We start from the raw sequence: 24,087 nt of genomic DNA on the forward strand, positions 1-24,087 counted from the left end.
TATGCTTATTACAGGACTAGATGTGAGATCACTATGTTCTCTATGCTTATTACAGGACTAGATGTGAAATCACTATGTTCTCTATGCTTATTACTTGTTACAGGATCACTATGTTCTCTATGCTTATTACAGGACTAGATGTGAGATCACTATGTTCTCTATGCTTATTACAGGACTAGATGTGAGATCACTATGTTCTCTTTGTTCTCTATGCTTATTACAGGACTAGATGTGAGATCACTATGTTCTCTATGCTTATTACAGGACTAGATGTGAGATCACTATGTTCTCTATGCTTATTACAGGACTAGATGTGAGATCACTATGTTCTCTATGCTTATTACAGGACTAGATGTGAGATCACTATGTTCTCTATGCTTATTACAGGACTAGATGTGAGATCACTATGTTCTCTATGTTCTGTGAGATACTGCTTATTACAGGACTAGATGTGAGATCACTATGTTCTCTACAGGATGATGTGAGATCACTATGTTCTCTATGCTTGTTACAGGACTAGATGTGAGATCACTTATTACAGGACAAGATGTTCTTTGTTCTATGCTTATTACAGGACTAGATGTGAGATCACTGTATTCTATGCTTATTACAGGACTAGATGTGAGATCACTATGTTCTCTATGCTTATTACAGGACTAGATGTGAGATCACTATGTTCTCTATGCTTATTACAGGACTAGATGTGAGATCACTATGTTCTCTATGCTTATTACAGGACTAGATGTGAGATCACTATGTTCTCTATGCTTATTACAGGACTAGATGTGAGATCACTATGTTCTCTATGCTTATTACAGGACTAGATGTGAGATCACTATGTTCTCTATGCTTATTACAGGACTAGATGTGAGATCACTGTGTTCTCTACGCTTATTACATAGTGTGCTGTCATTACCTTGCCTGGATGGTCCCACTTGATTAATATTGAAACAGGCATCCCTGATGACAGGGATATCACTCAAGTATGCACTGGTCAGTGACATGGGAGTGGACAGCCGGTCCAGCCACTGGACACTCAATTTCAGCAGTCTGACAATGGAAGATGCATCACTGAATGGACTGTAGTGGAAATCGCGGAGGTGATGATTGTATTGACATTTTAGTACTTAAACTATGTTGATTTCAGTGAGTCAGTGGTTGAGATTAGACTGGCAATTTGAGCGAATGTGATCGTGTTATTTCACATTATAGATGTGCCAACAGTATGATTCAAACATTGGTAAAAGTTACATCATTATTAACAATATTTACAAATATAATCTGGAAATATGTGACACTGACGTGCATATTATCAAATTTGAAAATAGAAACAATATAAAATATAAAAAGTTATGGATGATTATCTTTACATTTAGGTGTGAAGTTAACAAGTGTGCCTCAAGCATAGTGACTTGGTTTTATTCTTTTGAAAAGTTTGATTAGATTCAATTATATTTTAAAAACTAATCATTGAAAATGTACTGACATTTATAGTAAGGAGAATGCTGTGATATCTGTCATGGTTGAAGTGTCAACTGTAGCTGTACCTCCGACAAACATATCAAAGTGACTTAAAATAGATGAATAACTATTTAACCTTATGTTCATTTTTATGCTATTTAGTAGTGTTGGGAATTGGTTATATTCTCACAATTGATGATTGGTTCATTACAACCGATCAATCATCGAAAATAATTGGTTAGCGTCATTTATGAAATGTTCATGGTTATGTTGTTAATGCACCAAAAATATAGAACAAATATGTAGTTCTTTCAGGGTTTTTTCTTTGCAAATTGCACAAAATGCATTAAAAATGTCATCTATTTACAGGATGACTAGTATGTTAGGAACATAAATTTCCTGGAGTCTTTAAGATAAATTCAATCATGACAAGGAACGAGCTTGTAGTGCTTATGAAATTTAACAAAAACCAACCTTGTGTAAAATGTGGTTAATGCAAACAAGTGTTTCAAAATTGGATGTGTTCGATTATGAGAAAACATGATCGATTGCTCGGTCGTTTAGTCATTGCGACCAATCTTCGATTATTTCAACTAATCGAACCACCACTACTATTTAGGTGACGGAACTCCACTGTTACAAATTTTTCCTGCAACTTTAAATGTGTTTAACGGCTTAAATATAATTTTATGGAACATGATCCCATGCTAAACTCTGTATGATGAGACAAATGTCTACAAATTGATGAAAGTATTGAGAGAGATGTTGGAGTGAGGTGAATCTGAAGGCGGAGGCCCAACACCAGATAGTTGGCACTGTGATGAGCAGGGTAAAGATTCCAGGGCCATCTTGACAGCACGTGGCACAGCTTGGCAGTCACCTCTGGCGGTGGGTAGGTCGGTAGGTAGCACACTGGTCTAACTTACAGGGGCATTTCCTGCATGTCAGTATGCGTGACCTTTGTTACCTAGAGATGCGGGATATGCCATCAGGTGCTGTGGAGATTTACTGCAGGCTGTGGTTGTATATATACCTTTCTTACATAATACTTGTACTGTTATTCACCATCATACTGATCAGTATTTGTGCTCAATTTCAACGGGAAACACATTGAATAAGATTCAGATCGTTCATGTTGAATCATATCACCCTTGATTGTTACTAGACTGTGGGGGCGGTGGGGTAGCCTAGTGGTTAAAGCGTTGGCTCGTCACGCCGAAGACCCGGGTTCAAATCCCCACATGGGTACAAATTCACATGTGTGAAGCCCATTTCAGATGTCCCCTGCCGTGATGTTGCTGGAATATTGCTAAAAGCGGCGTAAAACCAAAACTCAGTCAGTCAGTACCAGACTGTGTCTGTGTGTATACAATATATATATATACTGGGAGAAACAAATAAAGGAACACAGGAAAATTCAAACATTCCTTTAATATTTTCCAGGTTTCATCATCACAGTGCTGTGGGAGGAAATCTGAAAATAAATAAAGGAACACTGCCATGAAGTGGTGTTCCCTTATTTGTTTCCCTCAGTATATATCCATAGTTGAATGACTGCATTTACTGATTTAGTCCTTTTTCATTCAGGTGTTTGATAGAGAAATACTGTTTATTCGTAAAACGAAAAACAATGTGACCTTAACGCTAAGGTGATTGTAATTCCCATACCTTAACACAGACATGCAACAGTTGGAGCGCTAAGATTGTTCAGTACAATACCACCCATACAATTGTTCCACAAAGTGATGTATGTGATAATATTGGTGTGAATGTTAAATTATGGGAATCCTGATAATACAGTGCTAACAGGCACAGGATTTTGTCTGGGCATTGTGTACAATTTAAATGTCATAGGGGCTGTAGGGTAGCCTAGTGGTTAAAGCGTTAAGGTGTCATGCTGAAGACCCGGGTTCGATTCCCCACATGGGTACAATGTGTGAAGCCCATTTCTGGTGTCCCTTGCCATGATATTACAGGAATATTGCTAAAAGCTGCGTAAAACCATGCTCACTCGCTACATGTGATAATTGTCCATGTGTTCATGCTGCATGACTCTGTTAATGAGGCCTGTATTTTAACACCGGCTGCTTAGGAATGAATTACATTACAGAGCACTATGCCATGATTATTCATATACAAGCATGATCGTAATAGACCATCCTTCTGACAAGGGTGTCCTGGGAATAGCATGCATTACTTCATTTGATATTCATTCAGAATCTGACTGATTGGAAGATTTCCTTTTGTTTATTCAACTGGAAACTCCTTTCATATCTTCATGAATTTGTTGGGTGGTGGGATAGTCTAGTAGTTGAAGCATTTGCAGGCCATGCTGAAGAGCTGAGTTTGATTCCACACAGGGGTACCTCGTGCCCCTCCATCATTTTACATGAATGATGTTGAAACAGTGGTTAACTGGAACCATCATTATTTTGTTTACTTTTTGTTGAAAGACATTTCTTGCCCAGATAGCAGTGTATGAAATAAGTTTGGAAAATAGCCAGTTCAAATATGATAATTTTGTCTATTTAAATGGCAAAATAAGACAAAAACTTCTAAAAGTTGCCAGCCCAGACCAAAAGTAACCAGGTTATAGTCTTATCAGGTTTTATTTCATACACTGTTTTATCACTGAAACTCTGGCTGTCTCTTCAGTTTCTTTGTTGAACACATGGTATGATCTGCATGTCAAAGTGAATGTCGCATGAATAACTTATGAAGAATTGCACAGATGGCTTCACAAAGTCAAATGCTTTAACAGCATGCTGGTTTCATTAGAATAAAATTCAAGAAGTTCTTTTTACAGCCAGGATTATGCACACCCATTTGGAATGCATAATAGATGATATGGTTTGCCTACAGTTTGTCTGTCACTTGTAGTATCTGCAGCACAGATGTATGAAGTCGATATGGCTTGAAATGGACAATTGGAATGTTGGTTCACTCATTACAAATACAACTGCATTTTATAAAAATGCGAAACATGCTTTTCTGTCTAATGTTTTATGCTTTTTGTAATATAGTTTTTGCATCTTCCCATGTTAATCTTATGTTTCAATGAACATTTCTGTACAATACAGTTTCATTTTGTATTGACCTCTGCTGAAGTGGATTTCCATGCAAGTAGGGGAGGCAACTCTCAGAGCAGAAGCTGTCAGGTACACAGGTTTTCCATTTTGTGTTCAATATCGGGATCATCTGACACCGGTCACTTGTTTGATTCCCTGACCAATCACAAACCCAGCTAGGATTGTATTTCCTGCTCTATCAAGGAATTGATTCCTCTACAAACAAAGCACATTCCACTGGATGGTGCTGGGATAAACTTCATGCATGTGCTGATTTCCAGGCCATTCACCATTGATAGGGTTGATACGCCATGGTGCTAGCCTTTTGCGTGAAGGATTGGAGGGGGGGATTCAGATTGTGTTTGTGAGTGAGTGTCAGAGACTATATCCTTACACAATTTTCTGGGTATAGCTGAAAAATTGGTAACACAGGTCTAACTTCTAAGCCTTTTTGTCTGCTGCTCACTCACTCACTCACTCACTCACTCACTCACTCACTCACTCACTCACTCACTCACTCACTCACTCACTCACTCACTCACTCACTCTCACTCACTCACTCACTCACTCACTCACTCACTCACTCACTCCTTCACTCACACTCCTCACTTCACTCACTCACTCACTCACTCACTCACTCACAGAAGTATTGTTGGAATGTTGCTGAAAGTGGCCAGAAACAATCACTCTTACCAAAAGTGACATTTACAGTATAGAAATGACTCACACAGGTACTCACCTGACATGTGGAAGGAACTTTCAAATTTATTTATAAAGTGGAATTATGTTTTAACAAAGAGCTGCCAGTAGCTCACTACAGCAATATCATGTCAGTATATGCATGAAAGTATTCATATATTAGCCTTGAAGCGAACATCTTGTACATGTATAAGCATAATGTACACCTGCTTGCTGGACATACTGACCAGGCCGATCAACTGATGAGAGCCAGGGGTGTGTGCGGAATTTCGCTCATCTCAAATTACCTGTTTTTATTTGAGAATTGATCATGGCCAGGCTGTGGAGAGCCTGTGTTTGTTGAGTGAGTCATGTCCACCTCTCAGACCTTCACTGACCGCTGCATACAGCTGTAAGCTCACACATCACTTGATCCTTGGGTTGGGCCAAGTGCATCTGTTGAATGGAAAGCACTCACACTGAATGGAGGTTTGATATCAAGAAAGAGTTCAGGGTAGAAGTCATGGTTTTGTAATATGGGCAACATGTTATTAGCAGAATTGTTTCTCAGTTGAAACAGATATGATGATCGCAATATGTACTCTGTTGATGAATTTGTAATTAATGTCAGGGTGAGTTTCATTTTGTAGTGAATAAACAGCTTTTCTGTCAGTTTTGGAATTGGTCTTCAGAATTGGTCGTAAGAGATGACATAACGGATATGGTAGCCAGACTCTGGCTTGGTTGATGCATGTCATCAAATCCCAGACATGCTCATTGAAGCTCAGGACGTCAGTCAATGGATTGAATATTTACAGACTGTCGTCATATAACAGGAATTTTATTCTGAGCATTCAACAACAAACCATTTGAACCATTTCTGTGAGTAAATGTCATTATTAGACTTATCAATCAATAATTGAAACATGGATGATCCTATTTCCAATAGTAGGATGTGGCTTGTTTCATCAGGTAGGTTCTCTCTGTGTACTTGGTGAGACTACAACAAACATAATTCCCCTCAACCATTCACTGATCACTGTCCAGCTCATCTCCAGCTCTGAATAGCTCTCTCCTGATTGACCACAGACACAGGGTGTTGACTACTCCCCAGCTCTCTGTACAAAGGACATCAGTTAAAATCATCTATTACAATCATCTATTACAATCAGCAGTAATTACATGATGTGAATATGAGCCCCGCCACATCCTGCATCTCCACTGTATTATCAGGATGGGCTGTGGCCTCACATTCCTAGCCACTGGCCAGAATGCAACTCTGAGCTGGCGGCCTAGGAAGAGCTGGTTCAGAGACTTGGTCAGTCGGTGTACTGGACTAGACGCTGACCAACCTGACCTGCTGGCCAGCCAGCCAGCCAGGAGTGACCACGCACTTGTTTGTTTCTTGCTGTGTGCTCACTTGTGCGGATCAATATTTCCTCATTGTTCAGTTGGGTCTTGCTGACTGACCACTGTCCTTGTACTGGCCTTCATTCACAGCAGGGTGTTACTATGGAAAACTGTAATGGGCATCAAGGTTAGGTAAGTCACAGTTGTTGAGCAAATACAGGCGTCTAGGGTGTGTGACCTTCTCTTTACTGCTGTCATGCACTGCTCATGCACTGTTCCTGGACGGATTAATGCACTACCTTATCCCATAATGTGTGACTGTTACTCCAGTTCTGGACATATTGAGTAACATGTCCAGTGTCAGGGTCCATGGTGGACTGAGCTCAGTGAGAGCTGATCAGCTTCATGAACATTTAGGACGTGACTAATCTTAAGTAGAAATACCTATAAGTGAATTCATTGATTGCCACATGGTTTGGTCAGTAATAGAGTTGTTACATAATCATGGATATAACAAATACTGCTTTATTGACACTGATTGAAAGCTAGCTGTTTCAATGTTGTGTTCTTGTGACGTGTTCAGGCAACAGATTATGTATGGTTGGTTTATTGACAAACACAACTTCATGTGCAGATGCATGGACATTGTTTACACAGACATTAAGAGGCCTTCAATTCGGCAATCCAGTTTTGAATGAATTTACATTCAAATCTCTTTTTGGAAAGCCTTTATGTTTTATAAAGCCTTGTTACGGACATTGTAATTATCATTTTCTCTCTGTTGAGATGATGAGACATTGTTTATTTAGAGATGGTGAAGGATCAAGGTCATTTGTAAAGTTTCATCACTATTTTCATTTTACTCCCCATACTCATTTTACTCCCCAGAGAACATGTTGTAACATGTAAGGTAAATGTCCTCAATCATTGACTGCACACACAAGAGAAAATCAACTTGGATACATCATTTACTCTCTTCATCATTATGGGACCGGTGGGGTAGCCTAATGGTTAAAGCGTCCACTCGACATGCTGAAGACCTGGGTTCGATTCCCCACATGGGTGCAATGTGTGAAGCCCATTTCTGGTGTCCCCCCCGTGATATTGCTGGAATATTGCTAAAAGCGGCGTAAAACCATACTCACTCACTCACTCACTCACTCACTCACTCATCATCATGACACCATCTTTATTCAGAAATACAGTGTACAGACTCTGAATTAGACTTGTTTATTGACACTTGTCTGTAGGCAGCTTGTACTCAACAACAGCTTCAACAGCTGGAGTTGTGGCTGTGTATTCCGTCCATTTGTTGAACGCTTCAAAGTCCCTGGTAACAATAAGAACATGTCTGGAGTGATGGCCACTCAGTTCTTCTCTGTAGGGGGCTTGTCTTATCCCACACACGATATACAGGAGAAGGTGTTTCAGGTGTGAGGCAAGGTAACTGGGAACCCGGTCAATGTTTGTACTGTACAAAATCCCATAGTGAGCAACAGAGACCATCTCTATTGTGCACATGTAAAATGTGTGTGAGACATGTACACATGAAGCTGCTTTTTCATTGTGTACTGTTCATAAGTGTTAATTATTGTGGGTATATTTATTTTTCAAATGTTATTGTGATTGTGCATACAAAGCCCTTGATTTCAAAAGCATTTGATATAAAAAGTAACTAATTTGTTTTGCATTGAAGAGCCTGTATGTTTTGGTCATGTGATAAATTCACTACTTTTTCTTGATTGCCTGGTCATAGAGATGGCGGCCTATGTGTTGCCGAACTGTGCTGATTAATGGGATTTTTTAACTTCATGTAAATAATTTATTACCCTACTTATTAATGACCTATTTATTTATAAGACTTCAATACAAGATTTATGCCATGTGCATAAAACCAAAAACAATATGGAAATCAACTCTGAAGTGACATTCATGGTGTATGCTTCAAGTTGTTTTTGTTTTGTTGTTCATGTTTCAAATTTGTATGCTAGGTTAGTACTGTGATGGAGTACTGACAGTGGGTTGTGAGTAGAGGTGGCAGATATATCTGGTGATAGATTGCTCTACAGATCAAACAAGGAGTTGATGTCAGTATGGCTACCTACAGTTACTGATCTTATAACACTTTCTTTTGAGCACATAGCACAACTGGCCAAAATCTTAGATGCTTCTGCCAAAACAGTAGGAATTGTGAACAATTTATCTTTACGTACACAATTTACAGTGGGTAACACAACTAACGACAACAAAAACAACTGATGGTTTTTTAGACATTCATTATTAAATGCATCTCATCAACTCTGACTGGTGCATACATGAAGTGAATGCTTGTTCAGTTCCTGGGAACATTGTCCTGATGGACATCAACTCAAGCATTCAACCAGGGACCCTCTTTACAAAACAATCTCAGCACCACTACGGACAACACGACCTTCCACAGCTTCAGCTGCAATAGTTGTAGCCCCACTGTTCACGAGGGATTGTTACACTACATGTGTTGTAAGTTTACATGAGTGAGTGAGTTTAGTTATACGCCACACTCACCAATATTCCAACTATATGGCAGTGATCTGTAAATAATCCAGTCTGGACCAGACAATCCAGTGATCAACAGTATGAGCATCGATCTACGCAACTGGAATGCGATGACATGTGTCAACCAAGTCAGCGAGCCTGACCACCCGATCCCGTTAGTTACCTCTTACGACAAGCATGGGTTACTCAAGATCAATTCTAACACCGATCCTCACGGGTCGTAAGTAAGTTTGTATGAAGCAGTGGGAGATAAGTCAGTGTTAGTGCTAAAATTGTTTTTTTGAAGAGGGTTGCGCTACACGTGTTGTAAGTTTCAGCTAAACTGTTACTAAACTGTTGTAGTAATAACAGCGTTTAAAATTCCTGCCTGCCCGACCGTCCGGAATGGTCTATTTTCATCTCGAACGATAAATGTTTTAAAAAAAAAGTAGCCTGTCCGGTGGTCTGGTAGATATTTCTACCCCTAACAGTAAATATTTCATAATATCAGACAGGTTCTCTTGTGGTCAGTTTGAGATGTTTAAGGTATAATGAAAATTTTGTTAAACTACTTACGATTGGACAGTTCATGTTACGATAACCAAAGACAACACGTGTACTTTCAGTTTATCTAAACTCGGTGCATTGCCTGTTAGTCCTATGTAGTTCATTGTGATGCCTATCGTCGCTGTCGTATAGGTTAGGCCACACGATGATATGGAAATTTGTTGGGCTTCCCACAGTAAAGTATTCAGAAACCTGTATTTGTTTTGTTTTTGACTGTTGAAAACCAAACAGGCAAGTTTGTATCCGGACTTTTAATTTTTAAAGTTACTAGTCCGGCTGTCTGGCTTGGAATTTTGGGAGTTTTAAACACTGGTAATAAGAATGTTTGATGAATACAGACCCAGTTCTTTTGTCTTACTTTTCTCTAAATATTCCAGCCTGGGATCATATTCACAAATCCATCTTAGTGCTAAGACTGGCAATTCTCCTAGATTAAACAAAGTCACTCCTAGCACTACAGTTGCTTTGTGAATATTGAGCTGGATCAGTTGAACTGCTTGGTCAATGACTTTGCTGTTCTTGCCCGACCTTTCAGTCAATGGTTATCTTTCAGAGATATTATCTCTAGAAAGATCAGTAAGAGTACTGAATTATCTCAAACAAAAGACACTGAATCATCTATGTCTTGTCAAAATAAGTATGTTATGAAAAATTAGTCTGTATGTTAACAATGATCAGAGTAGTCTTCTATGGGTATTTGTTTATGAGCTCATACAATATATTTTGGCACTTAGTATTGCTCAAATTTGTAAGCTTTGTGAAACAATTGATAAAATTTGTGTAAAGTTAGTGCATTACCATCTGAGTAAATATGTTGACACCAGTGACTACTGTAGTTTGTTTGAAATAACATGCTACTGTTTTGTAAACCCACAACAGACTAACGTTGACTGAAACCATCCATTTTGACTGCTGACATGACAGCCAATGGTTTGTTTGTTCCGAGCAACTGTATGTGCTGGGATAGTGATGCGATACACCTGACAATGTCTTCCATAACTCCAGCATGACTTACTCTGATACTATCTAATCTAGTAACAATACAACTGGGTACATACTCTGATGGACCCCAGAGAAGGTGTAGGTGCACACGACACTCTCCCTTACACCTAGACTGTCACCACATTGTGGTGGTCCCTGTATGTGTTTTATTGCTTATTGGGTCCCGTCAAGTCCCATCCCATTTTACAAACTGCCAGATCCACCTTGTCAATTGTCATGTTAACTGGCATGGTTACTTTCAGTGTAATAGGGATACATGTGAAGGAAACTTACCTGAGTTCTTTATTTTCAGATTGAAGTGTTGGATAACCAGTTCCTGTACCCTGAGAAGCTGACATGATTACAAACATTGGGCCCACAAGTTATGGACATATTAGCTGCTGAACATCAGTATTTGTGTTGGTAAGTAAGTCAGTGGACAATCTCTTCTTCATCAGTGTCTGTGATGCATGAAACTGTAATTCAGATATCACCTGGTGTATAATGTAAGAAGAAAGCCCATAGTCAGGCAGGTCTTTTGCCAATTTGGTCAAACCCACACTCAAGGTGGCTGTTCATAATGAAGCTGCGTCAAACCCATTATCATAGGATCCTAGGACACAACACTGCATGGCTTATTGAAACTCTGTGGAAGATTAGGCCACCCGTGTGCCCCAACATTATGGTATCCTTGGCTCATTGTCACCCTTTCATAGCCCTAATCTCAGTATATTTTACGTGATTATGTTGCTCCATTCTGCTTATGCCTATGTCAGGATCAAGGTGGACCATTTGCCTTAATGGTTTTGTTGTGAGTGTATTTTAGTGTTGGTTGTAGTGTTGCTCATGTCCTGTAGAAGAAATGGGACACTTGGCTGAGAACCAGCTCTCAGAGCCACCCTGTGGGCAGTCCACTGTTAGGACAAGAGTGTAGAAATCCATCAAGCATAACATGATAGTGTATGTACATTGTAAACCAGAACTGCCACGAGGCTCTCTGTATCATGTTGCAGAAAATTGACAGATTTGATTTCACATGCTAAGGTCCATATTGTCCAGTAGGTACAAAGTTGGCTCAGAATAAACAAACAGGCTGGACATGTGGTGTAGTATGTTGACATCTGGCTACATGATATATGCTTGGAAGAATAAAAAGGGATAGAGGCTGACCATCAGTGGGCAGACCTTTATGAGATTTTGATGCATACATACCCATTTTGGGTGACTGATAAAAATGGAGATTAGATCGTCACAGTGGTAGATGACCATCAACAGCCGGCACCCAGGCCAGACTGACCCACTTTTCATTCAGTGTTTTTGACAATTTGGGAGTGGCCCATGTCATAACCCTGAATTTGAAAACACAGATTTGGGCTTTCTTTGAAAAAATACTGTGACAAAAAGGAATACAAAACCAAAGCCCAATAAGTTTTAACATTCTTGTTCATTCAGACAATGTCTGGAACCTGAGTCAGATTCAATTATTAGCAGGCTTGAGGTAGCTTGAGTAATTATTGCTGACTTTGTCCAAGAACTATGTTTCTTGTTGACTTGGTTATGACTGGTGAACAGACTTTCTTGATGCCTGTTGTGAACTGACTTTCTTGATGATTTGTCAGTCCACTTTGTTATGAATGTGGTGAACTAACTTTCCAGTACCCTGTGTCATCAATAGACAACAATTTTTTGTTGTTGAGTTTTGCCATAATAAGATGCATGGTTCACAGGACAAGGTAGACGCAGTATTGATTATTTGTGAATGCATGTGACAGTGTTGAATTTACTGCTTGTGCCAAGATAAACAAATGTCCATCTGTGTAAACCAGTCCGGAGTGGTAATTAATGTCGAACCTGAAGAATTCCCCCTCCATACAGACCAGCTGTTGACAAGGGCGGACATCACCTGTGCATGCTCTTTCCTCATCAGTGTGCTAAATAACTGTGAGGCTGTTATCTCAATGCTGATTACTAGCCATCATTCACGTCTCCTATATCCAAGCTTGTTATATATTTCCATCATATCACCAAAAAGATGGACAGATTGCATGTAATAACGTCCCCACAGCATTTTTGTGGTTCTCAGTGCTGATTGGCCAGTTGAATCCTTAGTACATACAACATACAAGAGCAACATGATATGATAGTTAGTGTCACAAGCTGATAGCATTGTGTGATCTGAACAATAAGCGGACTCTTGGGAATTTTGTCTTCAGTGTTGGCTTTTTCACAGGTTTTCTACTTTTAATTTTCTTTAAAAATAATAGTAACAATTACTAACATGATGAAAATCACCTTGAAATGATATTTAGGATATCTATCATTCTAGAATACATGATGTAAGACCATCTCCAAACACCCTGGTCAGCTACTTTGTAATATTTTAATGATCGCTTGCTATTCTCTAAATATCTGTCATCACTTGTGATCAGAATGGAGACTTTTTTAGGGCTCAAAAAATAAAAAAATCTGCACTCCCCTGCAAATTCGTAAGTAATATGAACTTTCCACTCGTCCTTCTAAAATTGTACTTGCCCAATAGATCATGCATCACAAAGAATATAAATTATTATATTTCAAAATGTTTGCTTGGAATAAAACTACAATGAACATTACTTAGCTTGTCTTCTGTACAAAATCGTTGACAAAATTAAATTCGTTCACCATTTAAGACAGCTGAACTTCAAGGAAAAAGAAAAATGTTACTTTTGGGTCAGAAAACGTACTCGTTCTCTAGGACAAGTCAATTATGTTTTTCACTTGCCCGAAACAAATTTTACTCATCAATATGAGCGGACAAGTGGAATTTTCGTGGCCTGTTTTTTTACTCTACAATTGCAAATGACTTATCATATGCCTTAGGCTAACAATGAGCAGATGGACAGTTCACACTTCCTTAGTTACATACAAATTGTGTTGACAACCATACTGACATGATATACATTTCTGAAGCCTTCCATTCCTCCAGAAGCTTCATGCCTGGGAAGGTTCTGGGTGGGGATGATTCCCCAGCAAATCTATAACTGTCTTGGCAAGTTTTGATTGTTACAGTGTGTGATCAGGCTGATTGTCTTTGCTATGTTTGTTCCCAATAGTACTCATGCAGTCAACCACTGGTTTGTGTGGCTTACAGCCGAACGTAAAGGTGTCATGATGTGACTGGAATATTGTTGACTCACAAACAATCTTTCATTAAATTACAGGAATGAGTGCATTGTGTTTTGCTTCACTTTTAGCTAAATTCTTGCAAAATCACAGCAGGGGATACTAGAAATGGGCTTCACACTCTGCACATGTCTTCAAGATCGAACCTGGGCCTTCTGTTTAATGGGCAAATACTTTTATTACAAGCTATGCCAGGAATTTCATTTGCTGGTCGTTTTTCATATCGCCCAATTTACTGTGGCTCTGTATTTAAGTATGTATGTAACTATCTGCTTAGTGTGGTGGGAAGGTTTGGAAGTTTTAAGTGGCGTGTTACAATTTTGCATGGGTTTGATGCTCACAGGTCAAAGAGCTTAACCTCGGCAAATTGGGGATGAACATCTACAGTTTTTATATCTTTTTTTAAAATATATATATTTTTTTATTTATTCATTTTTATTTTATTTTTTTTTTTTTTTTTTATTTATTTAATTATTTTTTTATTTTAATTTTTTCGTGGGGAGGGCAGGAGACGGAGGCACAATTATGTATCACCTTAGGAAGTCTAATGTGTCAGTCTGTCTGTCAAATATAGCCCCATCACTGATCATAATCACTTTCAACATTATTTGAAACATCATCGTACAAATAACAACTTAAGTTAACTTAAATGTACAGAAATTGTAGAATTTAGAGAAAGCGTGAAGTTGTTCACTTATTCTTACCGCTGAAAAGAATTATATTAAATTGGAGGATATGTTCAATTTGTCTCATTGTTTTCATTCAATGCATCATCTGTGGTGTGACAGGATTAGAAGAATTTGTCATATGAACACCAGGTGCATTTTACGTACACACGCTTCTGACAGAAACTTCATGAAATCAGATATATTTAAGCACGGTGATCATTTACAACAACCTGCGTCAGTCATAATATACATTTAATCTTAAAACATTGCAATGAAATATATTTACTGTTTAACAGTTTGCGACAGAAAATCTTTATTGTCATGCTGAGTGGTAATCTATACTGGACAAAATAAGTTAGGGATTTTGGTATTTTTATGATTAATATTTTATCAGTGTCAGTGAATAAATAGATCATTATTCATAATTTCAAAATTTTCATATATCCCTAACTATGTTTGTCCAGTATATGTGAAATACGAAGAAACAGGTGTAGTTTTAAAGTTAAAATTCTACATGACATGGTGACTGGACTGGTTACTCATCTGTCAGCTGCATCAACTGCTGGAATCAATGAGCACCAGATGGCAATAGATGTAGGCCAGGCAGATATACACACAGGGCTCATGTTGGATACATCTGTCATGAACCACATCCTGTTTCACATGTCCTCAAAAAGGTAGTAGATTTTTTATGTACAGGTGTGTATGTCTGTCAGCTGTAAACCATCCTTAAACAGTGTATTGCAATCAGATAACATCAGTTCAGTATGGAGAGTCAGCTGATCTGAAATTGTTTTTACAGTTGAATTGAAGGTAAAAGTTTATGTAAAACATGCTCGGCTAATGTTAAAGGCACAATGTCTCACATTTTCGAGATTATTTTGGGGCATATGCACCCACTTTAGCTTCCTATTGATGAAATAAAAGATTTATTATTGCTTATGAATTGAATGAAATTGATAATTGAAACTTTAAGGAGTACAGCTTCCAAACAGGAAACTTGCCATATATGGAATGTAAACAATTGCTCTGTACATCGAACACTGTCGCACGTGGTGTTGTCGGGAATAAATTATATGGTAGCTTACCTGAAAGCTGATAATAGTATTATTGAGAAAAATGCATTATTTATTTTTAGAGAAGTGTGGTGTGATGTAGTGTATTTAAGCATTGACAAATTATATTTGGTTTGGGTTACCACAATTTTAAGGAGTTGTGCATGGGGTTTACCCATTAAATTTGTCTTGTAAATTCAGTTTGTATTAACAATTTTGAGAACTACAAGTCTATAGTCAAAGGTTTGAATGTTTAGTTTAGAGATAGTGTTTGTTTATTGTGGTCAGCATTTTCTAAATTACACAGGTCCACATACAATAATCTGTCACAAGATCCACCCTTTCAAATGATTTTGATACATGACTGTGTTTTTGAAGGAAACTGCACACTAAAGTAACAATCAATTTTAGCATTGTGTTTCATGTTAATTCTTTCAGCCAACTGCCAATAAATGTGTCCAGCAATTTGGACTTCCTACGATCAATAGAAATGATAGAACGGGCCCTGTAATTATCATGTAAAGGGAAAAGCAGGCCCAAGATTTGAGATCAGACCATTACTAAACTAGATCCTCCTGCTGACAGTAAAAATACCCCCTGCTTTTCATGGCAGCATAGGAAATATTCAGTTACAAGCTCTGGTCATTTCAGCTTGACATGACCTACTTCTAGGGTCAATGAGGCAGAAAGGTTACATTGACCTTTTTGACCTAAGGTTGTGTTCAAAGGGAGATAATTCAAGCATAGTATCAAGATGGTCAGCCCTAAAATGCTGTCACTGCAAAGATCATTCTATATTGGTCCTTGATCTACATTCAACCACATTCAGTAGATTAGTTGATGGCATCGTACGGGATCAGTGAACTTTGTGTTTGAATGAAGGCCTTACATGTATCTGATGATGATTTAAAAATATTAGGTACTGTTTCCTTGAACATGTTTATCATTGAATTTGACTTCTTTTGATAAAATATTGAATTTGCTCAAAAGAATAAGGAAATGTGTGCATGAAGGTGTGTAAATAATGGTCTAAAAAGAGTCGAACTGGATCAACAAACAGAATTATTTGAGAATGTTTTACCGGATTTTAATGGTATTAGAAATCAGATATCCTGACATTGATGATTCAGAATTTCTGGAAGGAAATGTTGATTTGTAATCATCTTACTAAAATGTATATGTAATTTATATGGAAATCTTATTAAGATGAGCACATTTAGTTAAAATGTTTTGTTAACTATGTGTAACAGTGACCTGTGCCTGTGTCAGACTGTATAGCTGAATATATTTCAGGGCGTCTTGTCTCCATTTCCAAATGCAACCACATGTTTTGGTATTATGTATTTTTAACATCCATTCTTATGATTTCAGGTTCAGAAGATTCAAGAAACAATGAACTCATCTGAATGGTGAGAATACCATATTTTATAGTTTTCCTTTCTCAGTTTGCAGACAAGTGACTGATTCAGTGTGATGTCATCAAAATATGTATTATATGTATTAGTGCAAGAATGGCAGATTAGTGACTACTTCGTATCATCTGCAAACCATAACTAAACTTGTAAAAACATAAGTTCTATTTCATCATCATTCATGTGCAGTATCTGGAAAAAAAGAAAGATATAGAACTGCTTTTAGTTCAGTATAAAGAGAAATGACAACCGGAAATATCTGTTATCAGTATTGACTCAGCAGAAGATTGGACCTTATCATTCTGATTTCAACTATAACCAAGATGGATGTCATGCTTTGCTTCTGTCAATGCAGTGTTGAAGTTGGTAGTAAATATTCCGATCTGTTTTTGCAGGCGTGGTCTGTTGTAGACCATCTTCAATGTGAAGAAGGGAACCATGAACCACAACATGGGGACCCACCCAATTGTCAGTGATACATCGCAGGGGTCCTCAAACCACACGATACAGTCCTCAGGTATACACCTTACGGAGATGAGAATTCATTTTGAATGCACATTTTTCATTTGATTACTATACAGTTGTGAGTGCTATGAGCATGCTTTGGGCATGGGCATGGCTCATATGCATTCTTCTTTTCATTCTTTGTTCTTTATTTCTTTCCATCTTTCTTTCTTTCTCAATTGAATGGAGGTGAAGGAGCCTTTACCATATTTACTATGTACATGTATTCACATCAACAGTGACATTTTTGGTGGAATATTTGGGAAGGTAGAACTTGGTAGCTTGGTCACATTTTGGTACATTAGGTCAGTACCTTATGTCGGATGTTCCTGAAACATCTCTGATGTTCATCGAGTACATGGACATATGTTTTCAATTGAGGTTTTGTGCTTTGGTACCATATTCTTAAAACCATCTTCTTTCCCCTAAAATGTGTTTTGGGAAACGAGTCAAACAAATGTTCCATAATCTTCAAATCTGTGTTGGGTTGCTGGTCAAAATAATGTTGTAAGAAGTCTAATTGGGGTGATATGTTCCCCGGGACAGGTTTTGCTCATGCTTTCAGTCACTGGATTGTCTGATCTAGAATCACATGTTGCCGAAAAATAACAGAGAACATTTCTGACTGATGGAATGTCCTTTCTTCACTTCCCTCCGTCTTTCTTCCACTATTTTGTCTCTCCCTAATGCACTCATCTTCTCACTCACTCACTCACTCCTCACATTCATCAATCATGTTATGATGGGCCTGGACTTAGCATTAATCTTTCATCATTGTCTGGACAAGACTCGTTGAATTATTTACAGGCCATTGTAATGTAGCTAGAATGTTGGTACCTGGTGTGTAACTGAGGGAGACCCTGCCACATGGTAGCCAGCAGTAGGGTTACCGTAGTTACAGTGTAGAGACCCTTCTGATTTTCCAGTGAGCACCATGCCCAACCAAGCTGCCTACCTCGCCGCTGCCGCCTTCAACAATGCCGCTGACTCTTACAACGGCCAGTTTGCTGTCTTCGATTCTAAACCGTCCTACGTACCTCATATATCCAAAGAGAGTAAGAGCATCACCATTTATTCCTTCCTCCCTACCTGTATCAACCATCAACCCATTCGGTGTACCCATAGTGTCAGCTGAAGTCTGTTGTCTTGCTTGATAATCACACAATACCTTGTTTCATAAAAACATTGCTTTTGTTATCACTGGAAAAATCATGCTGACTGGATATAATACGAGTAAAATCATCCGGGCAGAAAATTAGCTTGTTCTTTGATGATCTTAAAATCGCAGGTTGACAAAAAAAGTAAAAGTAATTCTATATTTGGATCAAAACGTTCTTCATGAGTGTATTGAGTGACTACCATGGTTGTTGGGTGATCATGTGAGCGTGCTGGTTGCTGTTGGTCGAAGGTCAAGTACTGCTTTTGTAGGTGCTATCTTGTAAATGTTACTCGAGTTTCTCAAACAACAGGTGCTTCTCATCACACTGCAGGTTAATGGCAATTTGTTATTCACCTTTCAAGCCATACATTTGGAACTTTATGATTGTTTGTTTGTCATGCAGCCATCTTGTCCCAGACAGTAAAAAATGAAATTTCATTCAGTGGGTGCGCATATCGCCAAGAATAGTCTCTAGACACATATCAGATGTTAATTTGTGGGTGATGCCAAGATGTTGGTTATCGGACCACGACATGACATGTTCACTGTTAATTCTCTTGTGTCTTTATGGTAACAGCCCACTTCAAAACTGACCGGAAAAATGCTGTCTGGGATATTGCTGGCTATGGTAAGACGTTTACACTGCAGTACTGTGTGACTGCAGAACGCTGAATGTTGTCGGGTGTCATGTTGTTCCAATCATTTCACTGTTGTCCTGATGCATGAATCCAGCAAGACTTGACTTATAGCCATGCTCCATATTCGTGTCAGAAGTGAGAATTACTTATTGGCTGAATTACGCATGGTTTATGGATTACCTTAGTTACTTATAGATACCAGGGCCCAGATTCACAAATCGATCTTAGTGCTGATATTGCCATGTTACTTTAACATTGAGTATGATCATTGTAGCACTAATATTGCCTTGTGGAACAGGGTGCTGGGAAAGTTTCCACAATGACTTCATAATGATAAGACAATTATAATTCCCTCACTTTCACATACCTTATTTCACAGTTGTAAGATCGCCTGATGGAATGGACCTTTTGGGTCTATTTGAGGTCAAGCATCTGTTGGATGAAATATGTTACTTGTGATTACGACATTTTATGAGTGTATAGTGCTTTTCATCAACTGTTGTTTACGTTATGACTCATTGTTGCAATATTACATGGCCTGCTGACATCATGTTTATTTTACGAGAGCATTAAAATTAGAAAAAAAATGAGACCAGATCGCTTATAAAAGCAGGAGTGTATTATGAGGGACTGTATTTAATGCCTCTTTCTGTTCCTGTTGGGAGCCAGAGCAAATAAGATCTTAGAGCTTACCTTTGTCCTAGTAGTATCCAGAATGTTTGGATCAGGTAAGTGGCTGCACAATGGGATGAGATAACTGTGATACTGATGGTGGAATACCAGTAAGCAGACTGGTGGACACTGTTTTGACTGACTCTTTACTCAATGCTTTATAGTTTGATAGATTGGCTTTTCTGTGCAGTAGGGCATTGTTACAAGCAGATTAAAATTGGGGAATCCTTTTGTTTTGCTTACCTTTGAAATATTTTGTGTTATTTGAGGGTTATGTTTGCTTAAGTTTGACAGCATCATACATATGCTCAATCTTTTCAACAAAGTAGTAAGCATCTACATTAGGTGTCCTCCATCATCAAGCCATCACATTCTGAGCAACATTAAGACGAACTAATTCACTCACACAGAAGGGATTTAACGAATTTCTTTCTTCACAAGGACACCTGTATGTAATTCAGTCAGAAAAATTTAGTAGCTGATATAAATCTGTCATTCATGAATATTCTCATTGTCATTTTGCTAAAACTTTAGATGAAAAGTATTCTTTGTTTAGATGAAAAGTATTCTTTGTTTAGATGAAAGTATTCTTTGACTTGTTTCTGTTTCTGACCAATTTTTTATTTGAGTGAGAAGTAGGAACTAGCTTTTTAGTCAGCATGGTCCATCTATCTACAGACTCCTACACCAGTGAGACTTGAGTTTCACGGAAGTGCCATCTCCTTGCAGCTGTTTAGATGAAGATGCAAACCTCTCAGATTGTGATCCTCATTTGAAGCCTTGTTTTCCTTTGCAGCTCAACTGTATGATGTTCACTGTGGAATGTATTCAGTGACGAGTCCCACTAACCTGTCCCCCTCTCCTCCCCCTCCTCCGCGGATCTACAAGCCTTGTGTTGTCTGTAATGACAAGTCCTCCGGCTACCATTATGGTGTCAGCTCTTGTGAAGGGTGCAAGGTGAGATTGTCTTGTTTTGTCTCCAAACTTGCGAAGATCTGGGTGAGAATTGGTTTTCAGCAACCCATGCTTGTCGTAAGAGGTGACTAAAGGGATCTGGTGGCCAGGCTCGCTGACTGGGTTCATGCATGTCATCGTATCTCTGTTGCTGATGTCAATCGCTGGAATATTGCTGAGGAAGGCATTTAACTACAAACGAATCATAGCTATGTTATAGTTTATTGGACCGCCTCCGTGGTGTAGTGGTTAGAGCGTCCGCCCGGAGAGAGGAAGGTCACGGGTTCGATCCCCGGCCGTGTCATACCAAAAGACGTTAAAATATGATACTTGTTGGTCCCTGCCTGGCGTTCGGCATTAATGGGTACAACAAGGACTGGTCGGCTCGGAGTCAGTATAATCTGTCTGAGTGGGATATTCATGCTTCACTGCGGCATGGTATCTGAGTGGGCTAGCACTATAAAACCAGCTTAAGTCTGGGCTAGTACAAGCAGCCACACATACACATACACACACATGCACGTCGTCATATGAGCGAAAATATTCTCAAGCACGACGTTAAACCCAATTTCACCTCACCTCATAGTTTATTGTATTTAACATACTGATGAAGACTCATCATGAATCCTATCATTAGGTAATACTGTTACCGACTGAATTCCACCTGATGAGTAGGTACCTAGTACCATCCTTGAGTTGAACTGCATCCAGTAAATGGAATGATAATGACATGTGACTTCAAGGAACATCTTTTAGGTTCTGCTCATGACTGGTTCAAATGATGTATGTTTTAGTTGAACAAAAGATGAAAGAATATCTGAATTGAATGCTTTGCCTTTCTCGAATTCTTGCTTGTGATCAGAAATGGCAACTGTGGATTTGAAATCCATATTGATAATTTATTTGAAACATTTCTATCTGTATCACCTTGGCTTTGAGGTGAGATATTGTTCCGTTGGTGTGGTGCTTGTTATATGTTCATGAATCATTAACAGAGATGCCAACCCATACGATTTTATCGTATTCGTTACGAAAAAACAACACAAAATACACGACTACGATAGCTGTAAAAATACACAATTTAAAAAAAAAAAATACATTAAATTAAGTTATCAAATAGCATACGTACCATACACAATAAATTTCTATCACATTTTATTCAGTATCAAGCTATATGTGGATACATACTACTGATTTAGTTGAGTACAATGTTAGTAACCAGGTCTTAGGCTATATATTTAATTTTTTTATTTAATATGCAAATTCTTTGGAAAAGTTAATACTAATTTTGGCGAACAAATACTAATTTTTGAATCAGTTTTTGGCCAAAATACTAATTGGGCCAAATTAGGGTTGGCATCTCTGCATTGAGATCATTCCGTTGGTAGTTCCAAATGTTGAAGTGCTCCTATCCTTTTTCAGGGCTTCTTCCGTCGCAGTGTCCAAAAGAATATGCAATATACATGTCACAAGGACAAGAACTGCCCAATCAACAAGGTCACCCGCAACAGATGCCAGTACTGTCGCTTGCAGAAATGCTTTGCTGCGGGAATGTCCAAAGAAGGTATCTTAACTGCCTTGTGATATCTAAAGTTGTCTCCAGATTTACTGATGGTTAATCACAAAGGTCTCCTATTAGAAGAGACTTTTAAGTGAACAGTGTCTTCAAGACTCAAGTTTGGGTAGAAAGGGGTCCAGCAAATATGCAGAATGAGCAAATAATCTTATAAAAGATGTATGCCAGCACCACATAACTTCCAACACTTTTTGTCTTCTGGACTCAGTGTGGTGTCATGATTTGCACATTGTCGCAGCCACCAATATCTCATTTGTTTCTTAGACCTTCACAACTGAAGGAGTGTGAACAGTGTTTCATTGGTTGACCGTGAAAAGAAACTCTTAGCTTTGGTTTGAGGGACTTACCCTTGATGGTAGAGCCTAGGCCATACTTCAATTTTGTCACCATGAGGAGTAATCAGGTCAAGCTGACCATTAGTAGAAAGTTTGCATTCACATTATCAGATCAATTCTCTTCCTACCTGGTACCCATCTGCTGCACATAGAATGTGGCACATTTGAATAAGTACAGTTGAATCAGGGAAGTGTCTTTAAAGGAAAATAGAAGGTACAAAGGTAAGCAATCTGGAAGGACTGTCCTACATTTTGTTTATCTTTCTCCAGCTGTGCGCAATGATCGGAACAAGAAACGCAAAATTAAACCAGAGTGCACCAGCAGTCCTAATGAGGACTTGACTGGCGATGACCAGAACCTTATACAGGATATTCTGGAAGCTCACAGAGCCACCTTCATATCGGACATGGAGGACAGTCCAGAATCGGTAAGCTGATTTCAAGCTTTCAAGATGTGAAATGTTTATTCAATTTATAAGGATCTGAGATGGGAGTTTAAGTCTTCTTTCACCTTTTCTGTCTTCTGATATTAATGTGCTTTTAGACACAGTGGAATTGGTACCTTTTCTAGTGATGGCTTTCAGAATTGGCTGGCAGTGTTGGAGTTCGAGGCAGAATTTGACAGGTTTGACACTGCATTGAGCTATATCACAGCAGATATGGCCTTCACGCATTGTATCCATGTTGGGAGTCAGCAGGTCTTTGGTGTGGCAAACAAACACTTAAACCACTAGGCGACGTTGTTGGAAAAGCAATCCCAAGTGCATTCTATATAATTTTCTAGAAGTTCCATGCACAGTTACAAGGCTTGTTGACAGATTTACAATATTTGTTATTACGACAGTGATGCATTTGGTTTTGCTTCTTTCAGCCATCCTTGAAACCGCGTGAAGAGGAGGACAGTGTTATATTGTGGGAGAGAATTAGTGAATTATCCTCCGATGGTATTGTGAAAATTGTGGACTTTGCCAAGAAACTCCCTGGCTTCTCATCACTTTCACAGTCGGATCAAATTACATTACTAAAGGCAGCATGTTTAGAAATTATGGTGAGTCTCCTTCATCTCCATACATCTCTGCACCTTCAGTTTTGTATCTTGATAAATTATCGTACCTACCAAATTCTAATCGGCCAGGACCCTTTCTGTTATTTTCAGTGAAGGTACATTTCTTGTTTCCTTATGAAATTGCCAAAATGTTGGCATTACATTTGGAACACACCAACTGCAATTTTGTATCTTAAATTAATAATGTGAACCGCAATTCTCCTGATATGGACAAGATTTTATGGTTGAAATACAGGCCTACCATACAAACGGTAAACAAATCATCAA

The 24,087-nt window shown here is 38.5% G+C and overlaps 1 protein-coding gene and 1 long non-coding RNA gene across 3 annotated transcripts in view; one reads left to right on the forward strand and one right to left on the reverse strand.

The window, feature by feature from the left end:
* The window catches only part of LOC124264747 (retinoic acid receptor alpha-A-like), an 89,641-nt gene that overhangs the window by 56,759 nt on the left and 8,795 nt on the right, over window positions 1-24,087 (forward strand). Inside the window, exons 4-11 of one of the 2 annotated variants that reach the window (XM_046699520.1) lie at window positions 10,933-11,042; window positions 16,876-16,913; window positions 17,312-17,433; window positions 18,347-18,475; window positions 20,686-20,846; window positions 22,266-22,407; window positions 23,025-23,182; window positions 23,626-23,802. In XM_046699520.1, coding sequence (XP_046555476.1) covers window positions 17,355-17,433; window positions 18,347-18,475; window positions 20,686-20,846; window positions 22,266-22,407; window positions 23,025-23,182; window positions 23,626-23,802 — 846 coding nt within the window. In that variant the 5' untranslated portion in view covers window positions 10,933-11,042; window positions 16,876-16,913; window positions 17,312-17,354. The remainder of the gene's footprint in view (window positions 1-10,932; window positions 11,043-16,875; window positions 16,914-17,311; window positions 17,434-18,346; window positions 18,476-20,685; window positions 20,847-22,265; window positions 22,408-23,024; window positions 23,183-23,625; window positions 23,803-24,087) is intronic. The other variant, XM_046699521.1, reaches the window with a different exon arrangement.
* LOC124264749 lies at window positions 1,995-9,146 on the reverse strand. Its single transcript, XR_006895232.1, has 3 exons — window positions 9,114-9,146; window positions 6,083-6,087; window positions 1,995-2,072 (listed from the first exon to the last, which is right to left on the reverse strand). It is a non-coding gene; the product is annotated as an uncharacterized LOC124264749 (long non-coding RNA).

This window comes from Haliotis rubra, unplaced genomic scaffold (genome assembly GCF_003918875.1).
Source record: "Haliotis rubra isolate DU_JTF1 unplaced genomic scaffold, ASM391887v1 Scf94, whole genome shotgun sequence".
Classification (NCBI taxonomy): domain Eukaryota; kingdom Metazoa; phylum Mollusca; class Gastropoda; order Lepetellida; family Haliotidae; genus Haliotis; species Haliotis rubra.